Consider the following 25000-nt stretch of genomic DNA (forward strand, 5'->3'; position numbering starts at 1 on the left):
AGATATATATATATCATATATTTATATATCTATATAGTTGTAAAGTTTACTCAAAAACACAAACATTGGTCCTTGTTGTGTTCTCCTAAAGAACAATCACCATCCTAAAAGGGTTTCGTCATATCGTGGTTGTCAACGTGGTTGTCAAAGATCCAGATATGGACCAAATGCTATCTGCTGGACAGCCTAGCAGAACTTTCAGCTTTCTTTTTATTACTTTGACCGCTGCATATTGTAAAGATTGTGGTAAGTTTAAACGATTCACCTACAGAAGACAACTTTGGTCAAAAAGTCTGTTTAGTTTCTTAGTTAGTTTTAATTTCTTTCTTCTGTTTAGTTTATAGTAAACTAAAAAACAGTCTGTTATTAAGGATGAATTGCCCTGCCTCTCGCAGCAGGAGAAAGTCTCCTCAGACCTGCGGACGCTTCTAGTAAAACAGGATCTTTGGAAAACTGTAAAATTCCAAGATCACTAGGGAAAGGGAACACGGCTGTGTCGCCAGTAATGGGGTCAGTGACCTTTATTGTGCCCTCTTGACCCGGGCAGCTGACCGAATGACCACAGTGTAATTACTTCTTTTGAGCCTAAGGATACAGCGCAGGAACCAAATTACAATTCTGACATGTGGAGAAAATTAAAAAGGAGTCTGGGAGTGTTGGAGAGATGAGACAAGGCTTGTAACGCCACTCGGGGGAAATGATCATGAACTTTAAAGTGATCTCGAAATGAATTTGAAATTCATAGAGGATTGAAACCATCCCGAGGAGCAGGTGGACAGGGTTGTGCTACATGAAAAACACCTCTGAATTTCAATTTCTAAAGTAACAGATTTCTAAAGCACTTACTCAAAATAACCCTTATTGAAAAAATAAAGGAAAGAGAAAATGCATTTTTGGTAAACCTTTAGTTAAGTACTCTCCCCATCCCTTTACTGTCTACATGATTTAAAGCTTCACGATAATTAATGTGAAATCGTTTGGACTGAAGGCCTGCCATCTCTCGTCTGTCACAACAAAGAGACAAAGCTCTCAGATTACTGGAGGTTAATTGGTTAAACTGGCTTAGAGAGACAGCTGATTCATGGCTAGTTAATTGAGCTCTCATCCATCAACTAACGTCAGTAAATCTCAAAAACACAGCTTGCGCCGTAAAAGGCGTTGCCACTAAGAAATCACATGCTGTAGAATTTTTCCTTGAGGTAAGGGCAGTTGCATGCCAAGGGAGCACACTCTGTCTATGACACACAAGGAATCGTTCTGACTCTCCCACTCTCTGTATTATGCAATTGTGGACGGGCCAGCTTGGGAATTCCCTGATCATGTGCCTTAAAGTTACAGCACGGGTGTGATGTTTAAACACTATTTTTAAAGCATGTCTACACTCCTTGGGCAATGACAAATAAAAGAAAAGGCTGCCACTTTCAAAACTGGTCATAAACCTCAGCTGTGCTTAGGATCAGTCACCAAAACAAGGATGACGTTCGCTCTGACTGTAAAACACAGTATTCTAGGCTAGTCCTGGTTCCTCTGGGGGAGGGGACACACACACACACACCCACTACATTTTCTTATCATATTATGCAGGATATTCAAAAGAAGGTTGGTGTGGACACTAACTAGGGCTTCTAGTTTTTGTTTTTTATTTATTTTCCATCTCTCTCCCTCCCTTTAACCCTTAATAGTTGTTAAGCCTTAATGGAATACCAGATTGTTTAAATTAGCGACGCACTACTAGAAACTAACGAGTGGAAATTAATAAGCTGAATACGGCAATTAGAGCCAGAATGAAATGCAGGTTCAAATAGAATCAGGTGAGATCAAAGCACGTCGTTTGTAAACTCAATCAAGATCAGGGTGAAAAGAAACAACTTCCTTTGGCAATTAGCGTTTGATTAAGAAAGCAAATCTGCTCAGAATATGTTTGAAAGGGCCATCAAGTGATCAAAAATAAAACCAGAAGCCCCATCTATAATATATGCAAGACTTGATCAACATTAACTAAAGGTTAATTAAGCCCCTTTTACCCAGCAAGACTGACCGGAGTCCATTAAAATCTATACAATCCATCCATGCATGCATTACCCCGGATTGTTTTCCTCTGATGCATAATTCAAAGCCAGCCTCCACAAACATGCACAGTATAGATGAGCGCTGCTGCCGCCGCACGCACCGATCCCTTTGTCTGTGCGAGAGCTGCGAATGCACAGACTGCCGGTGTCACAGGAGAAGCTTGCATACATTACTCATCTAAATCAAGGCAGGGTCCCTATTCACATCTCCACAAGCATCAGGCAAACCCATTCATTTTCAACTGATGAGGGTTGCCCTTTATTAGAATGTAAATGAATACACACAGTCTTCACCCACCAGCCCCCCACTCACGCCAACACACAACACAGCAGCACAGAGGGTCCGCTAGAAACCTGTTAAAACATGCAACAGTGAGCCTTACCTGTTTTTCTCCATTTCATTGTGCGTTGACCTAAAGAAAAAAATAAAAATAAAATAAAAAAACATTAGAAAACAGTCTGGTTTTGTCAAACTCTGCCAACACAGTTGTATATTTGTTGTTTCATTTATTGCAGGATACTTTCTATCCGACTCAGCTAGCACCAGCAGCCAAGAAAACTGTGGCTAAACAAATATAGCATTTCATGATATAACTTAAGACTCACATTGCATAGTGGTTTGGGCCATTCCAGCTTTTAGCATGAGCTTAAATAGACACAAACTTAACTTACAGCTGAAGCTCAAAGGAAAACCAGGAATGGCTCAAAGTGCTATGCAGTCAGTCTTAAAGTATTCCCTGCATAAATCCCTTCTATTTTAGCCATACTTGACTCTTTCAACTGAAATATAACTGATCAATGTCAATACATGAATATTAGGTACAGTCTTAGCCAGTGCTGATGATAACAACAACAACAATAATAATAATAATAATAATAATAATAATAATAATAATAATAATAATAATTTGCTTAATGATTTATAAATGTAGTGTTTCACAAAGTAAATGCATTCAACTGTCTTGACATAAACGATCTGTTTGCTTCTCACGACTGTTGTAGATTATATATACAATGTTTAGGCAGAGGGAGAGAGGGCAGGGGGGTTGTTTGAGAACGTGTTAAAGTATGCTTCTGTGCCCCAAGGGCAGCTGTAAAAATGAACAACAAAACAAGGAGAATCTAAAAAAGGCATATATATTTTAGTCGACGCGCTAAACCAATTTCTGATTATCGATTATGAGACAGGTAACAATTGACAGTAATAAATCAATGCATTGATACACTGGTGTTCAAAAGCAAAAAGCAAATGACTCCTTGAAAGCCTTCAAATACAACTGAAAATATGCAACATACGTTTAACAAAAGTTTATAACTTTATATAATATATATATATATATAATATAGTTATAGCACTCTATATATATATATATATATATATATATATATATATATATATATATATATATATATATATAGACACACACACACGGCTCGAAACAGGGCACCAAGTTGAGTAATCGAACAACGGAAATGTAATTGAGGCTAAACACACGTCATGGAGATCAATAATCACTATTGCAGCTCTACACTTTGGCAATGAAAGGGAGGGCTGTTAGCAGCTGTGTCACAGTGCAATTATAATCTAAACTGAAGTCTTGTGAATTAAAAACCGAAACGATTCAGGCATATTTCTGTTGTAGAAATGACTTGACAAGCAAGGGTGACGAACATAAGGGGATCCAGCAATCACCACGCCCCCCTCTGCTGTATCAGTACAGTCTATAGATAGAGTGGCCATACCTAGACCTTTGCACTCGAGACCAGGAATCAGGCAGATTGCAAAGAGACAGGACTGCAGCTACACTACTAGGAGATATGGGGGGGGGGGGCAGTAGGGTGGTTTAAGGACATGTTAAAGTATGCTTCTATGACCCAAGGGCAGATGCCAATTAGATGCACAAATATGTCTAACAAAGGCGTGTAAGGAGATGACAGGTTTCTTCAGGTAGATGAACGATTATGGTTTCATTTTATATTTGAAAAAAACAAAAAAAAACCAGGCTAAACAGTTTTACATTAAGAATCAGGCGAAAATACGGAAAACGCTTAATTGCGCTTGCTGGCTATTTTGTGATTTGTTAATTCACAAATTTGGTTAACTTGCGGTTAAGGCTGACAGTATTAAGGGACCTTTGCTAAATTCACAGTTCTTCAGTATTTCATGTGTAAATCAGGGAGCAAAATAAAGGGAGCACTGTACTGTGGTAGAATCACTCTGAAAACAAGCTCCCAGCAAATCAGCACATTCTATTCTGTTTGGGTCACGACCATGTGACATCAGAAAGCTGTTATCAGCAAACAGGATTTCAGATGCAACCTGCTCATCACTACATCACAAATCAGACCTAGCATTCAAGACCCTTTACGGTTTATTAAGTATATGGCAACTGTAATGCAAGGTATTCATCTCTGAGCCTTTGACAAAGGCAATCATCTGCAGGCAACATGTACGTATTGGGACAGTAGTGTAATGCAGCAGAGCCCCACAAAATGATTTGCTGTTGTACATGCATTTGCTGTTACTGCACTTACTGTAAACTACACTGTGTATTTAACTATGAAGCTTGCATTGTAACCCTGCACTGCCCTGGAACACCTGCAAGTCACCTAGTATAAAAGCTTCTACCAAACAACAATAACAACAACAATAATAACAATAATGCTGCATAGGATAGTATGCCTTTAAAATGGTGCTGGAACAACCGTTTGTAGATATTCTCATGTATGCATTTGGAAACAATGATCAAGTTCATAGGGTTCCTATTACAGAATGTATGAATGACCGCTACCCATACCACGCCCATTTCAATGATATAGCCTCTTTCGTGTGCAAGCACCCCAGAGCACTTTACAAACATTAACAGCAAGCCAAAAGAGGCTCCAAACTGCTCGCCAGTGAAAGACCAAATCAAAGAAATGTGGTATGAGCTTAGATTATATATAGAAAAAAAAACACCCTTGGAATTATCAAGAGACCCTCATTTGCCGATCTCAAAGTACGAACTGGTTGATGGGGAATTGCAAAGGTATCATAACCCTGGTGTACAAACAATTTCCGTGAAGGGGTTTTGTGCTGTCATCGCTATTTATACATTTGCAATTGTCTTGGTAACAGTAATAAAAATGGAAGAACGGAATGTGCACATGAACAGAATGTCCAAGTGCACACAGCATCTTTTAATGAACAAAAACACGCACACACACACACACGCAAACACAGTGGTTTAATCGGTGCCAAATATCTAAGCTTGTCTGGGCTGGAGATTTCAGCTAAATTTCCTTTCCTCTGGGAGACAGGGAAAAGAGGGGGGAGGGGGGAGGCTGGAAAGCTGGAGAAATACTGATGAAGAATAGGGAACTGTGGCAGGAATATAATAAACATTAACCTTTACACTGCTGAAAAAAAAAAAAAAGAGGAAGTGTTTTTCAATTCCGTTCTGTAATATAGCTTTATGACGCAACGATAATAAAATAATGAACAATCTAAACCCGTGTAAAGTGTAAACTATACACTACACAGGGTTACAAACATACTTTGTAATGAGATTTGTGAAAAAGATTAGCGTAACTGTTTTGTTCCCCCCCAGTTGAGATAACTTGTGATATTTCAATAACATGAAAACAGTAAAAGCATTATCTAAAAAATGACATGCTCCTAGCTTTCCTGTACACCAGCGCTTCTCAACCTCGATCCTCGGACCCCCTGTGTCTGCTCATTCCAACTGAGCTCTCAGACCCTTAACTGGACTCATCGTTTGCACAATTAGACATTTTTTACTTGTTTTCAGCTCTTAAACAGTTGCCGATTTCAAGTTAGCAGTAGCATTGTATAAGTAACTTGAACTCTGCGACTTGGTAGGAGCCAAGAACAATTCCAAAAGGTCTAATTAAGTAAATTATTAGTTTAATTAAGGGTCTAGTTAAATAACTGAGAACTCAGTTGGAATGAAAACCAGCAGACTCAGGGTTGGGAAGCCCTGACCTAAACCCTTACAGTTAGATTATTATTTTGTAAACTTATTCAGAAGGACTATTCAAGTTATTGCGCTTTCCCACAATTAGGCCAAATCTAATAATATAATATTTGCACAGGAGGAGTTGGTTTCTATTACAAAGACATCTTGGGTAAAAATAGAAATGACCCCCACCCACCTCCCCCCCCCTTTCGCTTCTAAATCCACCGATCTTAAGTTACACTCTAAACAGCAGCTCCACTACAGATCAGGAAGCAGCCAGCAAAACTGGGGTTGCACAACCCTGTGCTGGAAAACGGGACTCTTCTATAGAATTGTCTTGTGGTTTCTTTGTGAACAAATGCAAATTGAGTAATAGTTTTGATGCTGTGTTTTTTTTTTTTCATTTTATTTTGCAGGTTTGAGCGGCTGAGAATCTCAAACACTTCTGAAAGCACTGGCATTTACTTTGTATTGGCGACTAGTCTCTTCCCAGTTTGATGCAGTTTAAACGATGACATTATTGAAAATGCACAGCAGTGTCCGCCTTCCTTTAGAAACTACAGCTCTGTAATTTAAACCCCACAGGCTGGTTTTAGTGAGATGTGGCAGTCTCTGACAGACTCAAAAGTGAGGATTTCCCCCCTCAATGCTTCCTTTAATTTTGACATGCCGGTAAAGCATTTTCAAATACCTAGCTCAAAACTAAAAACACACTTTAAGAAATAGAAACCTAATCGATACTCAGCATTTGCACTAATTTGATATGTACAGTAAACCACAACGCCAGCTTAGATCTGGAATGGTGGATTCTACTATGACAGTGGCCCTCAACCTCATAGCTACTAATAGAAATTGCGCAGAAAAGGGGTGACCGGTTTGATTTAATGATAACAACTGGACTATATTTTTGAAGTCCCTGAGCCCCAAATGCCTACCCAACTGATGCAGCATGGAGGCCTGTGTTGATCCAGCTCACGATATGTTTTATAAAGTACACAGGGCAAGATATAAGCCCACTGCAACACCGAGAAGAGCCCTTTACACAGCGTGTCAACTGGCACCCCTCCCAGGAATAGAGTCATGCTTGAAAATCTAAGCTATGTTGTTTACGATGAATGGAGAGTTGAATTCCTGTGTGGCCGGCTCATTGCTGTTAAGTTGGCATCAATTAAATATGAACTCGATAAAAAAGGACATTACATGTAATGTAATTGTATTTACACTGAACAAAAATATAAACGTAACATGTAAAGTGTTGGTCCCATGTTTCATGAGCTGAAATAAAAGATCCCAGAGATTTTCCATACGCACAAAAAGCTTATTTCTCTCAAATTTTGTGCAGAAATGTGTTTATACCCCTGTTAGTGCGCATTGCTCCTTTGCCAAGATAATCCATCCGTGTGACAAGTGTGGCATATCAAGAAGCTGATTAAACAGCATGATCATTACACAGGTGCACCTTGTGCTGGGGACAATAAAAGGCCACTCAAATGTGTAGTTTTGTCACACAACACAATGCCACAGATGTCTCAAGATTTGAGGGAGCGTGCAATTGGCATGCTGACTGCAGGAATGTCCACCAGAGAACTGAATGTTCATTTCTCTACCATAAGCCGCCTCCAACGTCGTTTTAGAGAATTTGGCAGTACGTCCAACCGGCCTCATAACCGCAGACCACGTGTAACTACGCCAGCCCAGGACCTCCACATCCGGCTTCTTCACCTGCGGGATCGTCTGAGACCAGCCACTCGGACAGCTGATGAAACTGTGGGTTTGCACAACCGAAGAATTTCTGCACAAACTGTCAGAAACCGTCTCAGGGAAGCTCATCTGCGTGCTCGTCGTCCTCACCAAGGTCTTGACCTGACTGCAGTTCGGTGTCGCAACCGACTTCAGTGGGCAAATGCTCACCTTTGTTGGCCACTGGCATGCTGGAGAATTATGCTCTTCACGGATGAATCCCGGTTTCAATTGTACTGGGCAGATGGCAGACAGCGTGTATGGAGTCGTGTGGGCGAGCGGTTTGCTGATGTCAGCGTTGTGAACAGAGTGCCCCATGGTGGCAGTGGGGTTATGGTATGGGCAGGCATAAGCTATGGACAACGAACACAATTGCATTTTATCGATGGCAATTTGAATGCACAGAGATACCGTGACGAGATCCTGAGGCCCATTGTCGTGCCATTCATCCACCGCCATCACCTCATGTTTCAGCATGATAATGCACGGCCCTGTGTCGCAAGGATCTGTACACAATTCCTGGAAGCTGAAAATGTCCCAGTTCTTCCATGGCCTGCATACTCACCAGACATGTCACCCACTGAGCATGTTTGGGATGCTCTGGATCGACGTGTAGGACAGCGTGTTCCAGTTCCCGCCAATATCCAGCAACTTCGCACAGCCACTGAAGAGGAGTGGGACAACATTCCACAGGCCACAATCAACAGCCAGATCAACTCTATGCGAAGGAGATGTGTCACGCTGCACGAGGCAAATGGTGGTCACACCAGATACTGACTGGTTTTCTGATCCACGCCCCTACCTTTTTTTTTTTTTTTTTTTTTTTAAGGTATCTGTGACCAACAGATGCATATCTGTATTCCCAATCATGTGAAATCCATAGATTAGGGCCTAATGAATTTATTTCAATTGACTGATTTCCTTATATGAACTGCAACTCAGTAAAATCTTTGAAATTGTTGCATGTTGCGTTTATATTTTTGTTCAGTGTACTAAGAATTATTAATAAATGATGCTTGTGGTCTCAGAAAAGTTTTTTTTTTTTCTCTCTCTCTTATTTTATGATTAAGTTTTGTTTTTATTGCAGCTGAAAGAAACACTACCCCTTCTTCTTAGGGTAGATCCAATGTGAATTAATTGGAGAACCCTAGACACTTGTGCGACATTATATCAGAATGCGGCGCTAGCCCAACGCGGACAGCAAACTGCTAAAGCCCTATATTTCAGTACAGAAGGGATCCTGACTATTTCATTGTTTTCAATATTACACGTTTTTTTTAAATGTTGATCAGAGAGGGAAAAAAAGACAATCTGAATCCTACGTGACGTTACATAACAGCATCCACGTACTGAAGGGAGGTTTATCTTTACAACGTTTTCAAAAAGGCTTTTATTTCTTTATTTTTAACGATGGATTCAGGCTAATCTAGTGTACACAACACAGCCGCCGCTACAGCCTGGACCCGACCGGTAACACATCAAGCAAAAATGGCGCATGAAAAGCCCCCCCCCCCAATTAAAATGAATTACAAATCTGTCAAAGCAGATCTGATCAGCCTGACACCAACACCCGCGGCCGGGCTGCCTGCGCATTGACCGCATCTTTGCAAATAACCAAATTATTTTCCCCTCATTAGCATTATTTCCTCCAGTAGCCCAATCGTGTTAAGGGGGAAGAATGGAGATATGGGGGGGTGGGAGAATCTGACAACACTATCGATCAACATTTTTAATAACCCTCAATATTTTTAATGATGATGATTATAAATGTATAAAATCGTTACAGTGAGTTAGTATTGACTATTGAATATGGTTTAATAGAAGCGCTCCAATACCTGCTGCTTGAACTCTTCTTTGATTTATTTCTCCGCTTCGCACTGTCTCGTTCTTTGACGCTGCTGCTATTGTACGGCAACATGGACGCGTACCCATGTTCTGCTTCTGCAAATAAATACACAAATACGTCAAAAATCACATTGGGGAGGGGAGAAATGCAACCGATCCATTACACTACAGCCATAACAAGAACACAAACGAGATCTAAAGCAACCCGGCATCGGTGTGAAGACTGTATACAGATATAAAATAAACGCTATAACATATATATATATATATAATATATATATATATATATATATATATATATATATATATTATAGCGCAAATAAAATATAGAAGGACTGCATCTGCTGCTAGCAGGCTTGAATCAGTGATGTCATCTGAACTCCAGTAAACCCCAATGCTGAAAAACACAAACACACCGAGCACCGCACCAGCACTACAGCCAACACCAGGCACAAGCTCTGCGTTTAATACTGCTACCCCGCTTTTAATAAGAGCTGCAAAACAAACATGCATGAGTCCAAAAAGAAAATATGCGACACGGTGACCGTTTGCATTGTGCACAGCGTATCAATTAATAAAATGCACGGGGCTGCTAAGGTAAGACTTCGTTATAAACAAGCATGCACAACACTTGTGAATGAACACACGATATTATATATATATATATATATATATATATATAGATATATATATCTAAATTCAATATATATATATATATATATATATATAATTTGTTTTATAGTGACTGCTAAATCATATATGGCGTGCATCTAAATAAACACCAAACCTGAACCATATATTTTCTTGATCAACACATACAGTAATTGCTGGCGTTGCTTGTTTTAGTGAAGTCGATCCACAGCAAGGATTTACAACGAACGGATCTCGTTTGATCGCTGTGTAATAATATATACTGTTAATAGTATTGTTATTATTATTATTAATTAAATGCGATCACCTCTTTCTCTCCTTTCCAAGTATTCTGCAGCTTCCAGGAGCATTTGCACCATTTCAACAGCCGCCATTTTCCACAATAAAGCAGTAAAAATAGGAACGATCCGGGTCAAAAAAAAAAAAGGTAAAAAATAAATTAATCGCACTTTGTACAGGACTGTCGTTATGATGCAACGAAGATATTTTCTTTAACAATAACCGGTTTACAAAACTCAATCGCTGTCTTGTCTGAGCGAAGCAGAATTCTTCTCTCGTAAAATAAATTGGGTCAAACGGAATTTTCTTTCGGTCAAAATAAAAAAAAAAGTACAGCCAATGTTTTTTTTTTTTTTTTTCAGTAATAATAATAAAAAAAATGGTGAATTAGACAGGTCGTTATATTAAAAAATACATCTGTATTGTTGATATCGAGTTTCCTTCAGGTGACAGAAGCGTCGGGTTCGTTTGTGTGTTTGCGGTATATTATTATAATTATAGTAAGTATCTATAGTCGTGTATGAAATATTTTAAAATTTCTTTAACCAAAAAACCCCCCCCCCCAAAAAAAAAAAAAAAAAAAAACCCCACACATAAAACACTAATTAAAGTCGGTTGATTAAAACGATGTTGTTGTTTTTTTTTTTGTTCAAAGACGAGACCGAACTCCCCAGCTCGAGCTGCAGCGACTGTCACAAACTGAAAAGCGGTTTGTTTATGAAAAAAAAATAAAACATTCGAGCCGCCGACAGACAACCGCCGAGTCCCGCCTTAATAACCTTCCCATTGGGAAACAACTGAGACGCTCTGCCTCCCAATTGAGTGGCTCGGGTGTCAATCTCAACGCCGTTGGAGTGAACCGGGTGATGAAACTGTCTCGCGGCGGCTGCCATTTTGGCTCCGAACCCGCTAGGCTTTAACTCGAGGTTCCGTCGGGTTAGAGCCGCAATGGCGTCAGTTTCACAACCATTAGAGCCTCTGAGCACACCCCATTGGTCAGCTCCTGCTGCTGTCGCCACAATGCTTTCAACGATTGGTCCAAAAGTGTCGACGAGAAACTTTGGCAACCACCCTCTTTTCCCAAGATGACCACACCCCCTTCAGGTGCTTATTTGACAACTGAGTCATGGTAGTTATTGTTATTTTTCCAACAAAATATAACACATTACATACATTATATATATATATATATATATATATATATATATATATATATATATCTATCATCGGTTATATCGCGGCATGTAAGTATAATATTCTATTCTGAAATGATATACAATTGTATTAGGCATTTGCCTGCCATCACATAATTCCGTATCCAACGGCAACCCTTTTTAAAAAAAAAAAAACGAACTAAACTCAACACGACCGTGCACTTCAAACACCCAATTCGTTTATCCTTTAATCTAATTGTCTGCAGCAAATCGAATAACCGACCGACAGACTGGTCATTTCAATTAGCCGCGCTGTGTTAAATGACACCGCACCGGCTAACGAGCGGGGCGACTCTACTACCCAGGTTTCAAAACGCATTTGTCCGGGAGGTCAAGGGCGGGCGGGCTCGAATGGTCGAGGAACGCGGGTCTGTTCAAAAGGGGTTAAGTAAGAACAAGGGAGCAACGTTATTTTTAAAGCATGATTTAGATTCTAAGTGACCAAATCACTTTATTTAAATATTTTTTAAAGGGCTAACAAGTGGAGCCACAGATCGTTTTAAATAAACCCTGCGAGAGGCGCATATACCTAGAGACTCATAATCCGGTAAAACTCGATTTGTTTTGAAGTCTAGTTTTTTGGGGGTTTTTTTTTCTGAATAAAATCAAGTTTGAAATTATTATTTAATACAATCAGCATGGAATGGGTTGATTGCAGGTCGCCACTGATAAGCAAGACAGCAAACATGAGAGGAGGCGTCAACTTGGAAACTACAGGCCTACAGTGAACATGTGGCCTGGACCGGGAGACTAATAGCTATATAATAATCGCTACCAAACACAGCATGATCAGCCATCACCTTTCTGAAATATGCAAACATGTTTGGGAGGGGAGCTAGACCACTTCAACAGCAGGCTTTTCTGTCTTGGCATTTGCATGTTACTATGCAAATGTAAGCCCAATGCGATAAGCAAAACTCGGGGAACGACCCTCTTTTTCCATGTGTGATCCAGGCTCCAGCACAAGGCGTCCTTGTTCTGCTAACTCCCTCGGAGGTGTTCCTTTCCTACAGAGCGTTTTGTAAAACCGACACAACAAATAGAGATTGTTGAAGACAGGCTTTTGGAGGTGTCACCAAAATAATCATATCGGTGGCGAGGGGTTGGAATGGGTTACCTAGAGGCTCAATCATTTGAATCCTTTAAGACCTGACTTGATAAGAGTCTTGTATTAACTAGCTAGTTTTGTAACTCTCTTACACCAGCTGAAACGCTTGTGGACAGTGCAGTGAAGGAGGCTCCAGCTGAAACACTTGTCTACTTGACTTACCCTCTGCAGCAAAATCCAGGTGTGTGAGGAGAAGAAAATAAAACTCCAAACCAACCACGGCTTAGCTCAAACTTGCTAGTTTATTTAAATGCATAACTTACCCAAACTGCAGTTTACAATTTTTGATAACCGGCTTGTAACACACAAGATATTTATTAAAACAAACAAGCTTCCTTGGTTCTCTCTTGGAAAGCCAATGCAACTGATCACCTAAAATGTCTCTGTGTTATCTGATGCACAATATACAATACAACAGAACAGTGGCCCTTCCTGTAATTCTCATACAGACTCATTTTATCAGAATCAGCTCTACACACTTGAATATATTCCAGATAACAGGTAAATCAGTCACTAGCAAATGAACAGAAACAGCAAAAAAAGCAAATCTCAAAACAGGAGCATAAAACTAAAATCGAACCCGAATATGAAACCCGTTTTTAGGCAATAAAATCCAGGGGTCTGTTGAATCCTCCTTTTCTGTTCATGTATTGCCTGCGAAAGAGAGAAAAACGTCCAAATAAATAAATATAGAATTACAAGGACACACACACGCATTACATCATGTTTTCTAACATTACATCATTTCCAACCAATCGGAGATTTCGTCTCCCTGCAGTGGCACACCTGATGGTTTGAGGACTCCGATTGGCTGTTGCAGACTCTGCTGCACAGGGAGCCCCTTGGAAATATCTCCCCCCAACCCCCCCCAAAAAAAAAAATAAAATCTGCAGCCAGACAGGACTGTGTATCAGCGTGAACATCACACCCAATGCTGTGCAGCAACATTCAGAGGCTGAGCAATTACACCACATTTCCAAAAACCCCAGTCTAACAAGATAATACACAGTGTCGAAAAAAACTGGTTTGGAAGACCAAAGCGACATGAGCTGAAAGGATTAAGCGGCATAACGATCCTGTTGCATAGCAGTTTCATTCCAGGTTTTATTGCAAGCTTGCTTAGCCCCAGCGTATAGCTAACAAGCGCAGGTGTGTCATAGTAAAACCAGGAACGGATCAAACTGCTATGCACGCGAGTCTTATCACTGAAGTAGGCACTTGAAGACAATTCCACTAAGTGGAATTATTATCATTATAAGTAGTGACAGTAATATAGACAGTGTGAGTCAATGCAATGGCAGTCTTGCTTGCATCCTTGTTATGTTTTAAACGGAATGTATAGCAACCACCTAGCTCTTTTGGAATTTCTTCTTTCCCCAAAACGTGACCATCGTCAGCAAGGCAGGACTAAATCCATGAGCCTGGCTGGCTGTGTGTCGCTGAACTTTGCACACAATAACCCAACACTCCACGCCCAAATCCTGTTTCCACTCCCCTGCTAAATCTAAACGTTTGGATCTTGTTTCACAAAAACTGGATTAGCACTGATCTTGAGCTACCTTGCCTAAGGTAACATCACGATTAGTGGTAATCTGGGTCTGAGAAACGTTAGGAATATCTTTATCTTCTCAAATAGTGGCTGATTTGTGGGTTGGTCTGCACTGCGATTTAATAAAAGTCTTTCTTTTGTGTTTTCAGGACAGAGGGCAGATAGACGTTTCTTCACATAGCAAGGTGAGGGGGTGGAATGGGTTACCTAGCCAGGTTTGAGGCACTGGGATCCTTTAATACCCAGCTTGACAAAGTTTTGAGATCAATGAGCTATTGGAACCGGACAGGCGCTGATGGGATAAATGGCCTCCCTTTCGCTCGAAAATGTTCCAATGTGTGTACAGAGCTGTACAGAATCAGAAAGGGGGTACAGATCAAGCACCCCTAATGTCTGCTTATAAGAGAAACAAGTGCATGGATGGCAATAAGACTCCTATTGCAGAGCAGTGACACCCATTCCAGGTTTTACTATGCTTGATTCGCCCCAGTGTATAGGGAACAAGCTCAGGTGTGTCTCGTTAAACTTGGTAAAACTCAGGAATGGATCAAACCGTTTTATTTCCATCCCTGGGCTGACACCCCCGCAGTACTGACCTGTATTTTCGTTTCTGCGAGACGTTGATGGCATATGCATTAACTGAACCCTCACATTTCTTTCCCTGTAAAAAAAAAAAAAAAAAATTTAAACATTTTGAAAACATGCAGTCAGTGACAATGTGAGAGGGTGCCACCTTGTGGACAAAGGCAGGTGTGCGGGGTCAATTCATTTTTTTCAGTTCTTAAAATCAATTCCCAGTCCTTTTTACAACACAAGCTTTATGAAGCAAACATTGCAGGCGTGGCTGACCGATGCACATTCCATGCGTTTCACAAGTTGTACAGCTGCTTGCTCAATGAAGCCTGTGTCCTAAGAGGAACTGATTAGATAAGAATGGATTTTAAAAAGGAAAAGGACACATTTCTTACCTTCAAACTTCAGCAACTGCACAGTAATACAGTAACACCTGTACTATCTGCATGAGCAGCGACCCAGGGGTGTACCTCCTTCAAGATACAAGCCAACACCTCACTAGATCTCTTTTTAATAGAACCGTTACTGAACCAGCAAAGTCCTGCTGAGATTTTTCTTTTCAAGGGAGACACAGTCTACAAGGTAGCATATAACTAGGGCTTCTGATTTTCAGTTTTACCTGATAAAAAAAATGATAAATAAAATTTAAAATCGTACAGCGCCAATAAGCACCGTAAAAACACTGGAAATGGTTCCTCGATTCACGTTGACTTGAAAAACAAAATTAATAAAAACCAAAAAAAACTCAAGCCCTACATATTAACACAGAAAACACAAATTCAGCTGAAAACAATGAACGTGACCAAGTTAAACACATTACAAAAAACTACTTAGGAGCATCGCCCAAAACAAAAGCTTGAGTACGTTTTAGCAAAACCAGGGAGGAAATAAGACTCCTATTGCACAGCAGTTTCACCCATTCCAGGTTTTAACACACGCTTGATCAGCCACAGTGTACAGGCAACAAGCTCAGGTGTGTCACAGTAAAGCCAGGAATGGATCAAACTGCTGTGCAAGGAGACTGTTACCACCATCCCTGCATTGTGTCAGTCACCTAATAAGGAACGGCAAACGCTGTGAAAAGAAGTCTCTCTCAGTTTAGCACCATAGAGTGCTCATGAGTTACGGACGTGTTTTCTAAGAGATGTCATCTCCCTATGCAATGGGAGTCTTATTGCCATCCCTGTACTTGAGACCTACGAGGTCTCTCTCAGTTCTGCGGTGTGGAGTCTGTAAGAGTCTCTGGTGTGTCGTGCGAGAGACGTCGTCTCGTGTCTCCGCTCACCTTCGTTGAATCGAAGCTCCCAAACCCCATCAGCTTCATCATTTCAATCTCTTCCTCCGTCTTTCCTTCCATATCCTCCTCTGAGAGAGAGAGAGAGAGAGAGAGAGAGAGCGAGCAGGAGAGAAAGCGAGATTGAGACACACAGAGACATTTAACCAGCATGGTCCTGTTTTATGAGCATCCTGCTTTAATTTGTACATTGATGCAAACAGTTTAATTCCCAGAAGTATCACAATTTCATTGTATGCCACTGTGAGACCGAACACAGCGTGTGAATACAAGAAAAAAAAAAAAAGCAAAAGTTTACTGTGGTAGACTTAAGGGTATATTAATCTGTATATCTTTGCAAAGTGAAAAAACCTTCAATTGACGAAGCAAATGTGTCCACAGTGCTTCTGTTCAGACTGTATGGGGATTGAAGAGGACTTAACATAGAACAACAGTGACACCCAGTGTTCAGGCACTTCAATGACAACACAGTGTTTCTGTATTGTAGGAAACAGTAACACAAGCACAGGAGAGAATAAGACTCTTATTGCATAGCAGTCTCAGCCATTCCAGCTTGACCAGCCACAGTGTGTACAGTTAACAAGCTCAGATGAGTTTTACTAAACTCCCAGTGAAACCAGGAATGGATCAAAGTGCTCTGCAATGGGAGTCTTATTCCCATCCCTGTGGTGTGGCACTGCTTTATCTAAAATAAGGAAATGAGTGCTAATCGGGGTCTGTGAAAATAAAGGCTACAGCCTCAACCCTGTCCCCCCTGACGCTGCGCCGCATCACCTGAAATCTTGTGCTCCTTCACTTTCTCCTTGGGCTCTTTGTCATCTTCTCGTCTGTCTTTCTGTCTCGAAGGGGACAGAGAGCTGGACCTGGGTCTCCGTGGCGACCTGGGGGGGTGGGGGGTTACCAATAATGTTGAAGTTTAAACAGAAACACTTTAAATCATACAAAACATACAATGCAATAGAAATGACTCGTCCACGTTTCATCCCGTGTTACTCGGTGCTGTGACACTACGGTACTTGATTCATTTCAGTAGGGATTTTGTCAGGACCCAAAAACTATGCTGAATTATAGAGGTTTATATACTGAGCATCAAAAGAAACGTATCACTTATATTTGGATAAAATTCGTTAGATATGATCAAAGAAGGACAAGCACTGTTTCAGAGCAGGCGAAGTGACTTTTTAAAGTGCTGATTAACAACTGACATCACGAAGATGCTGCAGAGTGATCTGTCCATCTCGGGCAGGTGTTGTGACTCTTGGTCTCCCGGTTGGTGGCCTGTCATTGACAGAGTGGGTCTGGTTATACCGTCTCGCCAGGTTTAAAATCGCTGGCTGTGAGCGCCCAAGACGGAGAGCCACAGCACGCTGCCCCGGTCCAGCCTCCAACGTGCCGATCGCACAAAGGCGCTGCTCTCTTGACAGACGTGGCATATTGTTGGTTTTTTTCTGTGATTTTCTTTATTGCTTTTATTCAAGCTTGCAATTCAACAGCTGAAAGCGTCCAATCAACTGTCTCACTGATTAGGTGATTAAGTGCTTCAGTCACAGTCACTCCAGCGTGTCGTGCTCAAGGATGAGTGATCGAGTGATTAAAAAGAAACCAAAAACATTGTCAATGTCCATCATATATATACCTTATTTTCTTTCAAAAATAAATGTGCTATAATAGTGATAAATTGATTTTGATGCTCGGTACAGATGGACTGGATTAGACCGGTTTTACTGTATTTAACAGGGTTAGTATAGGACTCCAGGTACACAAGGACAGTTCAGGCTTTTCAACTCACACTGCAATGCATTCTGGTACCTTTCACAGCAGGACTACACTTACCAGAATGCATTGCAGTGCGAGTTGAGACGCTTGAACTGTTCCAATCTGTCCTAGTGTACACGGAGGTAACCCCAGTACCTTTAACCAAATATAATATTTGAACGTACTTAGAATAGATCATGTTACTCTCTTGCTAAGAACTGAACTTCTTTTTATACATGCAATGTGCGAGCGGTAGCGTCTGTTCTTTGTGAAGTCTGGAGCTACTGACTGCCTGCCAAGTCAAGATAAGCAACACATATTCAAGGTCTGTGTAGGACACGGGAGAGAGAAGGAAGATTTGTTGGATCAGTCAGCGCTACCTGCTGCTTTGCCCCAGCCGAGACAGAAAGCAAGGCAGATAAAAAGTGGACAAAACACAGAGCTGGCTGATCTTCTGTTGAAGGACAGACGCCCGTCGTCTGTGCTCCCACTAGAATCTGGGGCAAGTATTATCTGTTTATTCAGTGACTTGCTCAGGGTCACACACAGTGACGGAGCTGGGATTTAAACCAGGGACCTACAGGTTACAAACCCTTTCCTTTCACCACCAGACCACACAGCCTCCAAGAATAAACTCTTTAAATGTTATACTTGCTGCTTATATATCTGAATGCATTATATAGATGATCATAAAAAAAAGGCATGAGATTCTCACAAACTTTCACTGTTGCATTTTCTTCCTTCTTCCTACACCTTCGCCACCTTGCACTAGTATTTAAAAATAAGGCTACAATACAGTTTAAGTTTGGTCGCCCATTTGCCAAGTGTTGCAGAATGCCGCTGTGCAGAGGGGCTGGGTTATCAGACAGGTTTTGCTGTGCCCGACGCTCCCGAAGGGCTTTTCCGTGCGAGAGGCGGGTTACAAACTCACCTGGAGCGGCGCCTGTGGGGGGAGCGAGACCGGCTCCGCCTCCTGTCCTTGTCACGTGACCGCGAGCGCTCTCTCTCCCGCCGACGCCTCTCCCGCTCCCTGGAGGCCGAGCGAGACCGGCGACGCTCTGAGAGACAGAGATTCAGAGTGAAACTGCATTAGCAATCACATGAAAAGAAAATGCATTGGTAATGTCAAATCAAGAGGTGACTTTGCAATGAGTACAGTTGCTGAGGCAATTCCACTTGGCCTTAGGTTGACTGCAGTGCTAAAGCATGTGATAGAATGTGTGGGAAAGGATGGTAAATAATTAACCACAGTAACCTGTAACAGAGAGTAGTTAGTAGTTGGTTGCACCCGAGTGGAATAACAGCTGAATAACTAATTTCTATTATAACTAGCAAGATAACTGAAACACACTTTAGCCACATAAGCTCTGAGCTGATAGAGTATAAATAGCTGGCACAGAGGAGACACAGACAGAGAAGCTCCCAATACCTCCAGATCAGGCTCATTAGTGTATCAGTCTGAGGCTGTCTCTTCAGGGGTTCAGGTAATCTCGTCAACTGCCTGTCTCTTAATACTAGCGGCACATACTGTATCTAAACCATAGTGTTCAATGTAGAATGTAATGTGGGTGTTTGGAACTAATACATGGTAAGCACTGTTAGGATTTGAAACAGGGTCTGGTCTCATCCTTACACCTCAGGTAGTTAATTCCACGTTTCCCTTCATTTTGAACCCTTGCAGGGAAACATCATCCTGGGTTTCACAACTCCCTCTAGTGACCGAAGCCCTGCTAAACAAACCTCCCTATAACTGCAGGGATGGAAACGAGACTCCCGTTGCAGTGCGACTTGCTATCTGTGCACGCTGGGGCTAATCGTGCTCGTCTTAAAACATGGAATGGGTGACACTGCGACGCAATAGGAGTCTCTCTGCCATCCCTGAACTGCATTAAATATTCACAGTAACCCCCACAGACTCGGGTGAGCTTGATGAAGCTGAGACAGAGGCGCGGTCAGGTCAGATTGCACGAACTCTGGCATCTATCTGGTAGTTTCAATAAGAACCAAACGAGGTAGTTTTTAAACCCAGGACTGACTGCAGGACTACTGCTGAATTCACGTTACATGAAATGACGTTGTTTATACCACTGTCTCGCTTTTCAGATCAACTTCCGCCAGACACACTAAACAAACTAATAAATAAATCATAAAAAAAAAACTTGTGGTTGTACAATTACATAATAACCGTGCACCAGAGAGAATCGTGTTTCAGATCGAAACCTACAAAATTACCTTGTGCGCACACATCCGTTTGATGTAAACATTACCTGACGTGTTTGTGTGAGATATATATATATATATATATATATATATATATATATATATATATATATATATATATATATATTCCAAAGTAAACCTAAAATAACTAATATTTAACTATTTTGAGTTATTTAATAATAAATCGGTTTATTATCGTGTTTTAACGCGGTTCTTCCTTGCCAATAACAATCCCAATGTCGTACTAACCTCGCCTCGGCGCCGGTGATCGACTCCTGCTTCTCCCCATCTCTCAAAATCCTATTAAAAGCTACAAAATAAATCAAAACAAGTTCGTTGTTGTTGTTGTTGTTCTTTTTTTTTTCCGCACAAAACCAGAAACACAACGTTCACAGAAACCAACGCTGCACCCGTTTAAAACATCCCCCCCTGGCAACAAGTCCCACACTCGCTCGTTCCGCGGGTCGGTTCTCAGCCCTCTGGCGCCACCTACCGTGCGGCGGTTGTTCGTTGATCTGACGGTAAAATGATCAGGTCGCCTCATCAATTCCCGGTCACTGTCAATACAGGCGGCATATCTACAATGTACAATGTAATGTGGGTGTCTGGAACTAGTAAATGTTAAGCATTTTTAAGATCTGAAACAGGGTCAGGGTCTCGTCCTTACAGCGTAACTAAGTAGCCATGGAAGAATATATAATGTAACGGGGGTTTCACAGCAAACGCGGCAGGGGGAAGTCGGTGCCGGTCTGTTGTTACGTCACGGCTGCATGTTCATGCAAACAGTAAATGCCAGCGAGAAGGGAAGACTGTTTTTTCAAACAGGAGGTGTTGTCCTGCCTCGTTTACTCGGGGATACCTAAACTGTATTCCGCAGAATTGTAAAAAATATACCACCGCAGTTTTGGAATACTGATTGCATTATTTAATGGGAGGGGTGAGCTTGCATGGATGAGCAAAAACGCTTCAGTTTGGGACACAATAAGAAGTTTACAACAGCAATCATTGCAGGGGGAAGTAGGTTTAATTTTATAATAAAAAAAAAAAAAAAAAAAAAAAAAAAAAAAACGGGAGGGAGAGAGGAGAAGGGAGAGGTGAGACAGGACTGGACTGGACTGTATGGGAAGTGCTCTCTTTTTACAGTGCTGTTGTCTTCCATACTGCGAAACCTGGGTGTATTCCCGTTTTTAACTACACGGTGTAAACTTTATATTATATTACTGAACCTGTGTGCGGATCTGCAAGGGACAAACACAACACTTGAACCTTTGTAGGGGGGTTATCTTTGAATAGAATATACTGCAGCATCTATTGAAGTGTGTTTTGTGTTCTGTGGTGCCTGCTGCTTGACGAGATTATGAGATCAATAAGCTGCTAACTAAAAAACGAGCAAGAAAGGCGAATGGGTGGGCAGTGGCCCGTCGTCCCGCCCGTCTCCGGCTCCTCTGGGACACGCCCTGCAAAAGACCAAAGGGCATGTTTGCTGTTGGAAGGGGTCCAGCGAAGGCAGCAGGTCTGAACGGGACAGCGATCGTGCTGGGGGTGCTGGGGGGGTTGTTGGGTAAGGGAGCAGACGCTACCAGGAAAAGGAGAGATGGTTTCAAGGAACAGAAACTCAAAGACAAAAAGAAAGGTATCTGCAAGATACAGGGTTTGGTTTTACAGGGTAAAATGAGTTCCCCTTCCTTGCCTCAGGGTTAGCGTTGTTTAAAGAAAAAAAACATTTTTAGTTCGTGCTCCAAGGCGGCGAGGATTTTGTTCCGTTGTAAATATTAAACGTATATACGCACTGACTCGGAGACTCAGCGCACCCACACCAGAGAAGCATAGAGCCCAGGCGTGTCTTACTATTAAACTCCCAGGGGAACCAGGAACGGATCAAATCCGCTATGCAACAGGAGTCTTATTCCCATCCCCGTTGGCATTCTTCGTTCACAATTCCAGCCGTTACAGAAACACCGACTAGCAGAACCACAAACTTTTATTGTCACATCAAATCTGAGCTGCATCCAAAACACTTGACGTTGCTTCGTTTTACACTGCGCACAAGCCAAGAGAGTACATGGCGGACAAACACAAGCATACATTAACATTCCCAGCGTGTAATAGACCGTACCAGTTATTTACAGAGTCCTGCAGGACGCCAGCACTGAAACAGCTGACGAATAACAGCTCTCTTTGAATACAGAAGGGGGGACCTTTTAAACAGATTGTCAGACACACAGTTTCACACAGCCAAACGCAAGGTGAGAAATAGATTTCCCGGAGTTTCACAATTCACAAAAATAGAAGGACAGCCGTGTGGTCCCGTGTGTAAAGTTGTTGTTTACTTTTTGTAAAAAAAAAAAAAAAAAAAAAAAAAAAAGTGCTGATCAAACACAGAAAAATTATTTCAGTAACATTTTAAAATAATGGAATCAAATTCCTGTCGAATCCCCCAGGAATAAGACCGGAATATCTAGTATCATAGTTCTGAAGTCCTTCATTGTGAATTCAGCCCCCCCCCCCCCCCCCCGTTAATTCATGTGGGTTTAATCACCCTGATTCATTCCATGCTCCTCTGTAATGAATGCTGCTGATCGCATGTATAAGACATGAATTCATACCCTCTTACTCCCCCACCAGGGGATTGTGAGAAGTGTTCACTCAGAATGAATGCATGTCTTATGTCTCACATAATGGCTCGCATTATCGTGCCACGTTTCCACTTCACTCAATGAAATCAGTCCCATTTACATTTAATATAGCGCTCCATATACACAGGGGCATCTCAGGGCGCTTTACACAGTCAGCAAAGCAAAAAAACAAAAAAAACAAACACTTTACAAAATCTGCAAAAAAAAAAAAAAAACCAGAAAAAAAACAATTTAGTACAGTAAGGATTTTAACCAAAGACCTGATCAAACAAAAATGTTTTTATATGCCACTGGGAACCGAGTTGGAAGTGGGTTTTGAAGTCAGTCCCGTCCGTTTCCACCAGCAGCAGCCTGGGATCAAAGTGGTCTGAACTGGGACTCAGTCAGCCTCAGTTTGGGGCAGTTCATGTCAACCATGCTGGAGACTGTGTTGCACCTGAAACCTAACTGATAAGAATGCAGTTTCATGATGAAACAAACACTGTAGCTATTAGACTGATTTGGGACAGAATGGGTAAGAAGGGGGGGTTTAAGCAAAGGGGATTTTAAGAGATTGACCCAAACCTGTATTCTAAACACGCTAAGCCTTTACTGCTGCTAGTGTGTGTGCAGTAGCGCTGCAGTATGGGTGTGGACATGCATGGGTGTGGACTCGCTTACTACATTCATCACAGGTGGACCTGAGTGGGGGGGGGGCAGTCTGGGTGGTTGTATTAAGTGCAGGTAGATTTATACATGAACAAAATAATCATAGTGATAATCAGCAACGCTGAGTAAATACCCGGTACTATTTGATCATCAAGACTTTCTTTTTCTTTATGTAACATTCCTTCTTCACTTTTCTCTCTTTTACATTCTTTCAAACATTCCTTCTTCACTTTTTACTTTCTTTCAAACATTCCTTCTTCACTTTTTACTTTCTTTCAAACATTCCTTTAACTTTTTCTTTCTTTCTTTCTTTCTTTCTTTCTTTCTTTCTTTCTTTCTTTCTTTCTTTCTTTCTTTCTCAATCTTCATTGGAATAAACAGGAGACCCGTACAGTGCTCTGCATTGCAGGTCAATTCAACTTTACACTGTGCAGAATAGCAGCGTTGCATTCTACACCAAAAAACAGATATTCAAAACTACTAACAAACAACAATAATAATAATAATAATAATAATAATAATAATAATAATAATAATAATAATAATAATAATAATGACAATCCTAACAAAAATAACAAAGAGTAAACAAGTTCTCGTTTCACAGTTTCTTCTGATAGCTTAGTTAGACTCAACATTTTTTTTCTTTTCCCCTGATTAACAGAACAATCAGAAAAGTGAGTCCTGGTCATAAAAGTGAAGAAGAGGAAGAAGAAACAAGTGGATCACAGGAGTCTAACTAAACCAAGCTACTGTGCTGCTAATTCGTATATATGTACTTGTACAGACTGCCACAAACGCGCACAGCTCCTAAACTTTGCTTTGTGTGACAGAAGGCTAGAAGTCTCAAAAGAACAGGAAACTCAAGACATACCCACCAAGTCAAGGTTATGCCGCATAATAATAAAAAAAATACCAAAAACACAACTATTATTTATAGTCGAGCTTATTTATCTATAATATAATATTATATCTATATATATATATATATTCTATATATATAGTTATTATATATATATACGATCTAAATAAAATTCCTTCACACAAGCCTCTGCAGAAGAGAAGAAGAAAGCTTTTCTTCAGGAAGGAGGGAGCCTTGAACTTCTTCTTCTTCTTGAATGGTGATTTGGAAGGAGACCCCTCGGGGGACAGTGTAGGGACCCCGGGGGGGATGCTGTCTGTCTTCCCCTTCTCTCCCTGTGTGGACAGCTCCTTCATTCCTTTGCTCAGCTCCTGCTCCACGGTTTGGTCCTCCTCCTTCCCATTAAGCACCACTGCAGGCTGCTGCTCCTGCTGTTTGTTTTGCCCGTCTGGTGTCGTCTTGGAAACGTCTTTTGTCTTGGAATCTTTCTCTTTAAGAGGGAAAAAAATATATATATATATATATATATATATATATATATATATATATATATATATATATATATATATATATATATATGTGTGTGTGTGTGTGTGTGTGT

The 25000-nt window shown here is 41.1% G+C and overlaps 1 protein-coding gene and 1 long non-coding RNA gene across 2 annotated transcripts; both read right to left on the reverse strand.

Annotated features, from left to right (window-relative positions):
- Positions 1 to 2393: 2393 nt before the first annotated feature.
- Positions 2394 to 11270, reverse strand: LOC121302067. Its single transcript, XR_005947681.1, has 3 exons — positions 10572 to 11270; positions 9604 to 9709; positions 2394 to 2482 (listed from the first exon to the last, which is right to left on the reverse strand). It is a non-coding gene; the product is annotated as an uncharacterized LOC121302067 (long non-coding RNA).
- Positions 11271 to 13088: 1818 nt separating this feature from the next.
- Positions 13089 to 20686, reverse strand: LOC121302055 (U4/U6.U5 small nuclear ribonucleoprotein 27 kDa protein-like). The gene is made up of 6 exons (XM_041231846.1): positions 20506 to 20686; positions 18968 to 19094; positions 17056 to 17162; positions 16273 to 16352; positions 15011 to 15075; positions 13089 to 13519 (listed from the first exon to the last, which is right to left on the reverse strand). The coding sequence occupies exons 1-6, from the start codon at positions 20543 to 20545 to the stop codon at positions 13465 to 13467; spliced, it is 474 nt and encodes a 157-aa protein (XP_041087780.1). The 5' UTR covers positions 20546 to 20686; the 3' UTR covers positions 13089 to 13464.
- Positions 20687 to 25000: the final 4314 nt, after the last annotated feature.

This window comes from Polyodon spathula, chromosome 29, assembly GCF_017654505.1.
Source record: "Polyodon spathula isolate WHYD16114869_AA chromosome 29, ASM1765450v1, whole genome shotgun sequence".
Lineage (NCBI taxonomy): Eukaryota > Metazoa > Chordata > Actinopteri > Acipenseriformes > Polyodontidae > Polyodon > Polyodon spathula.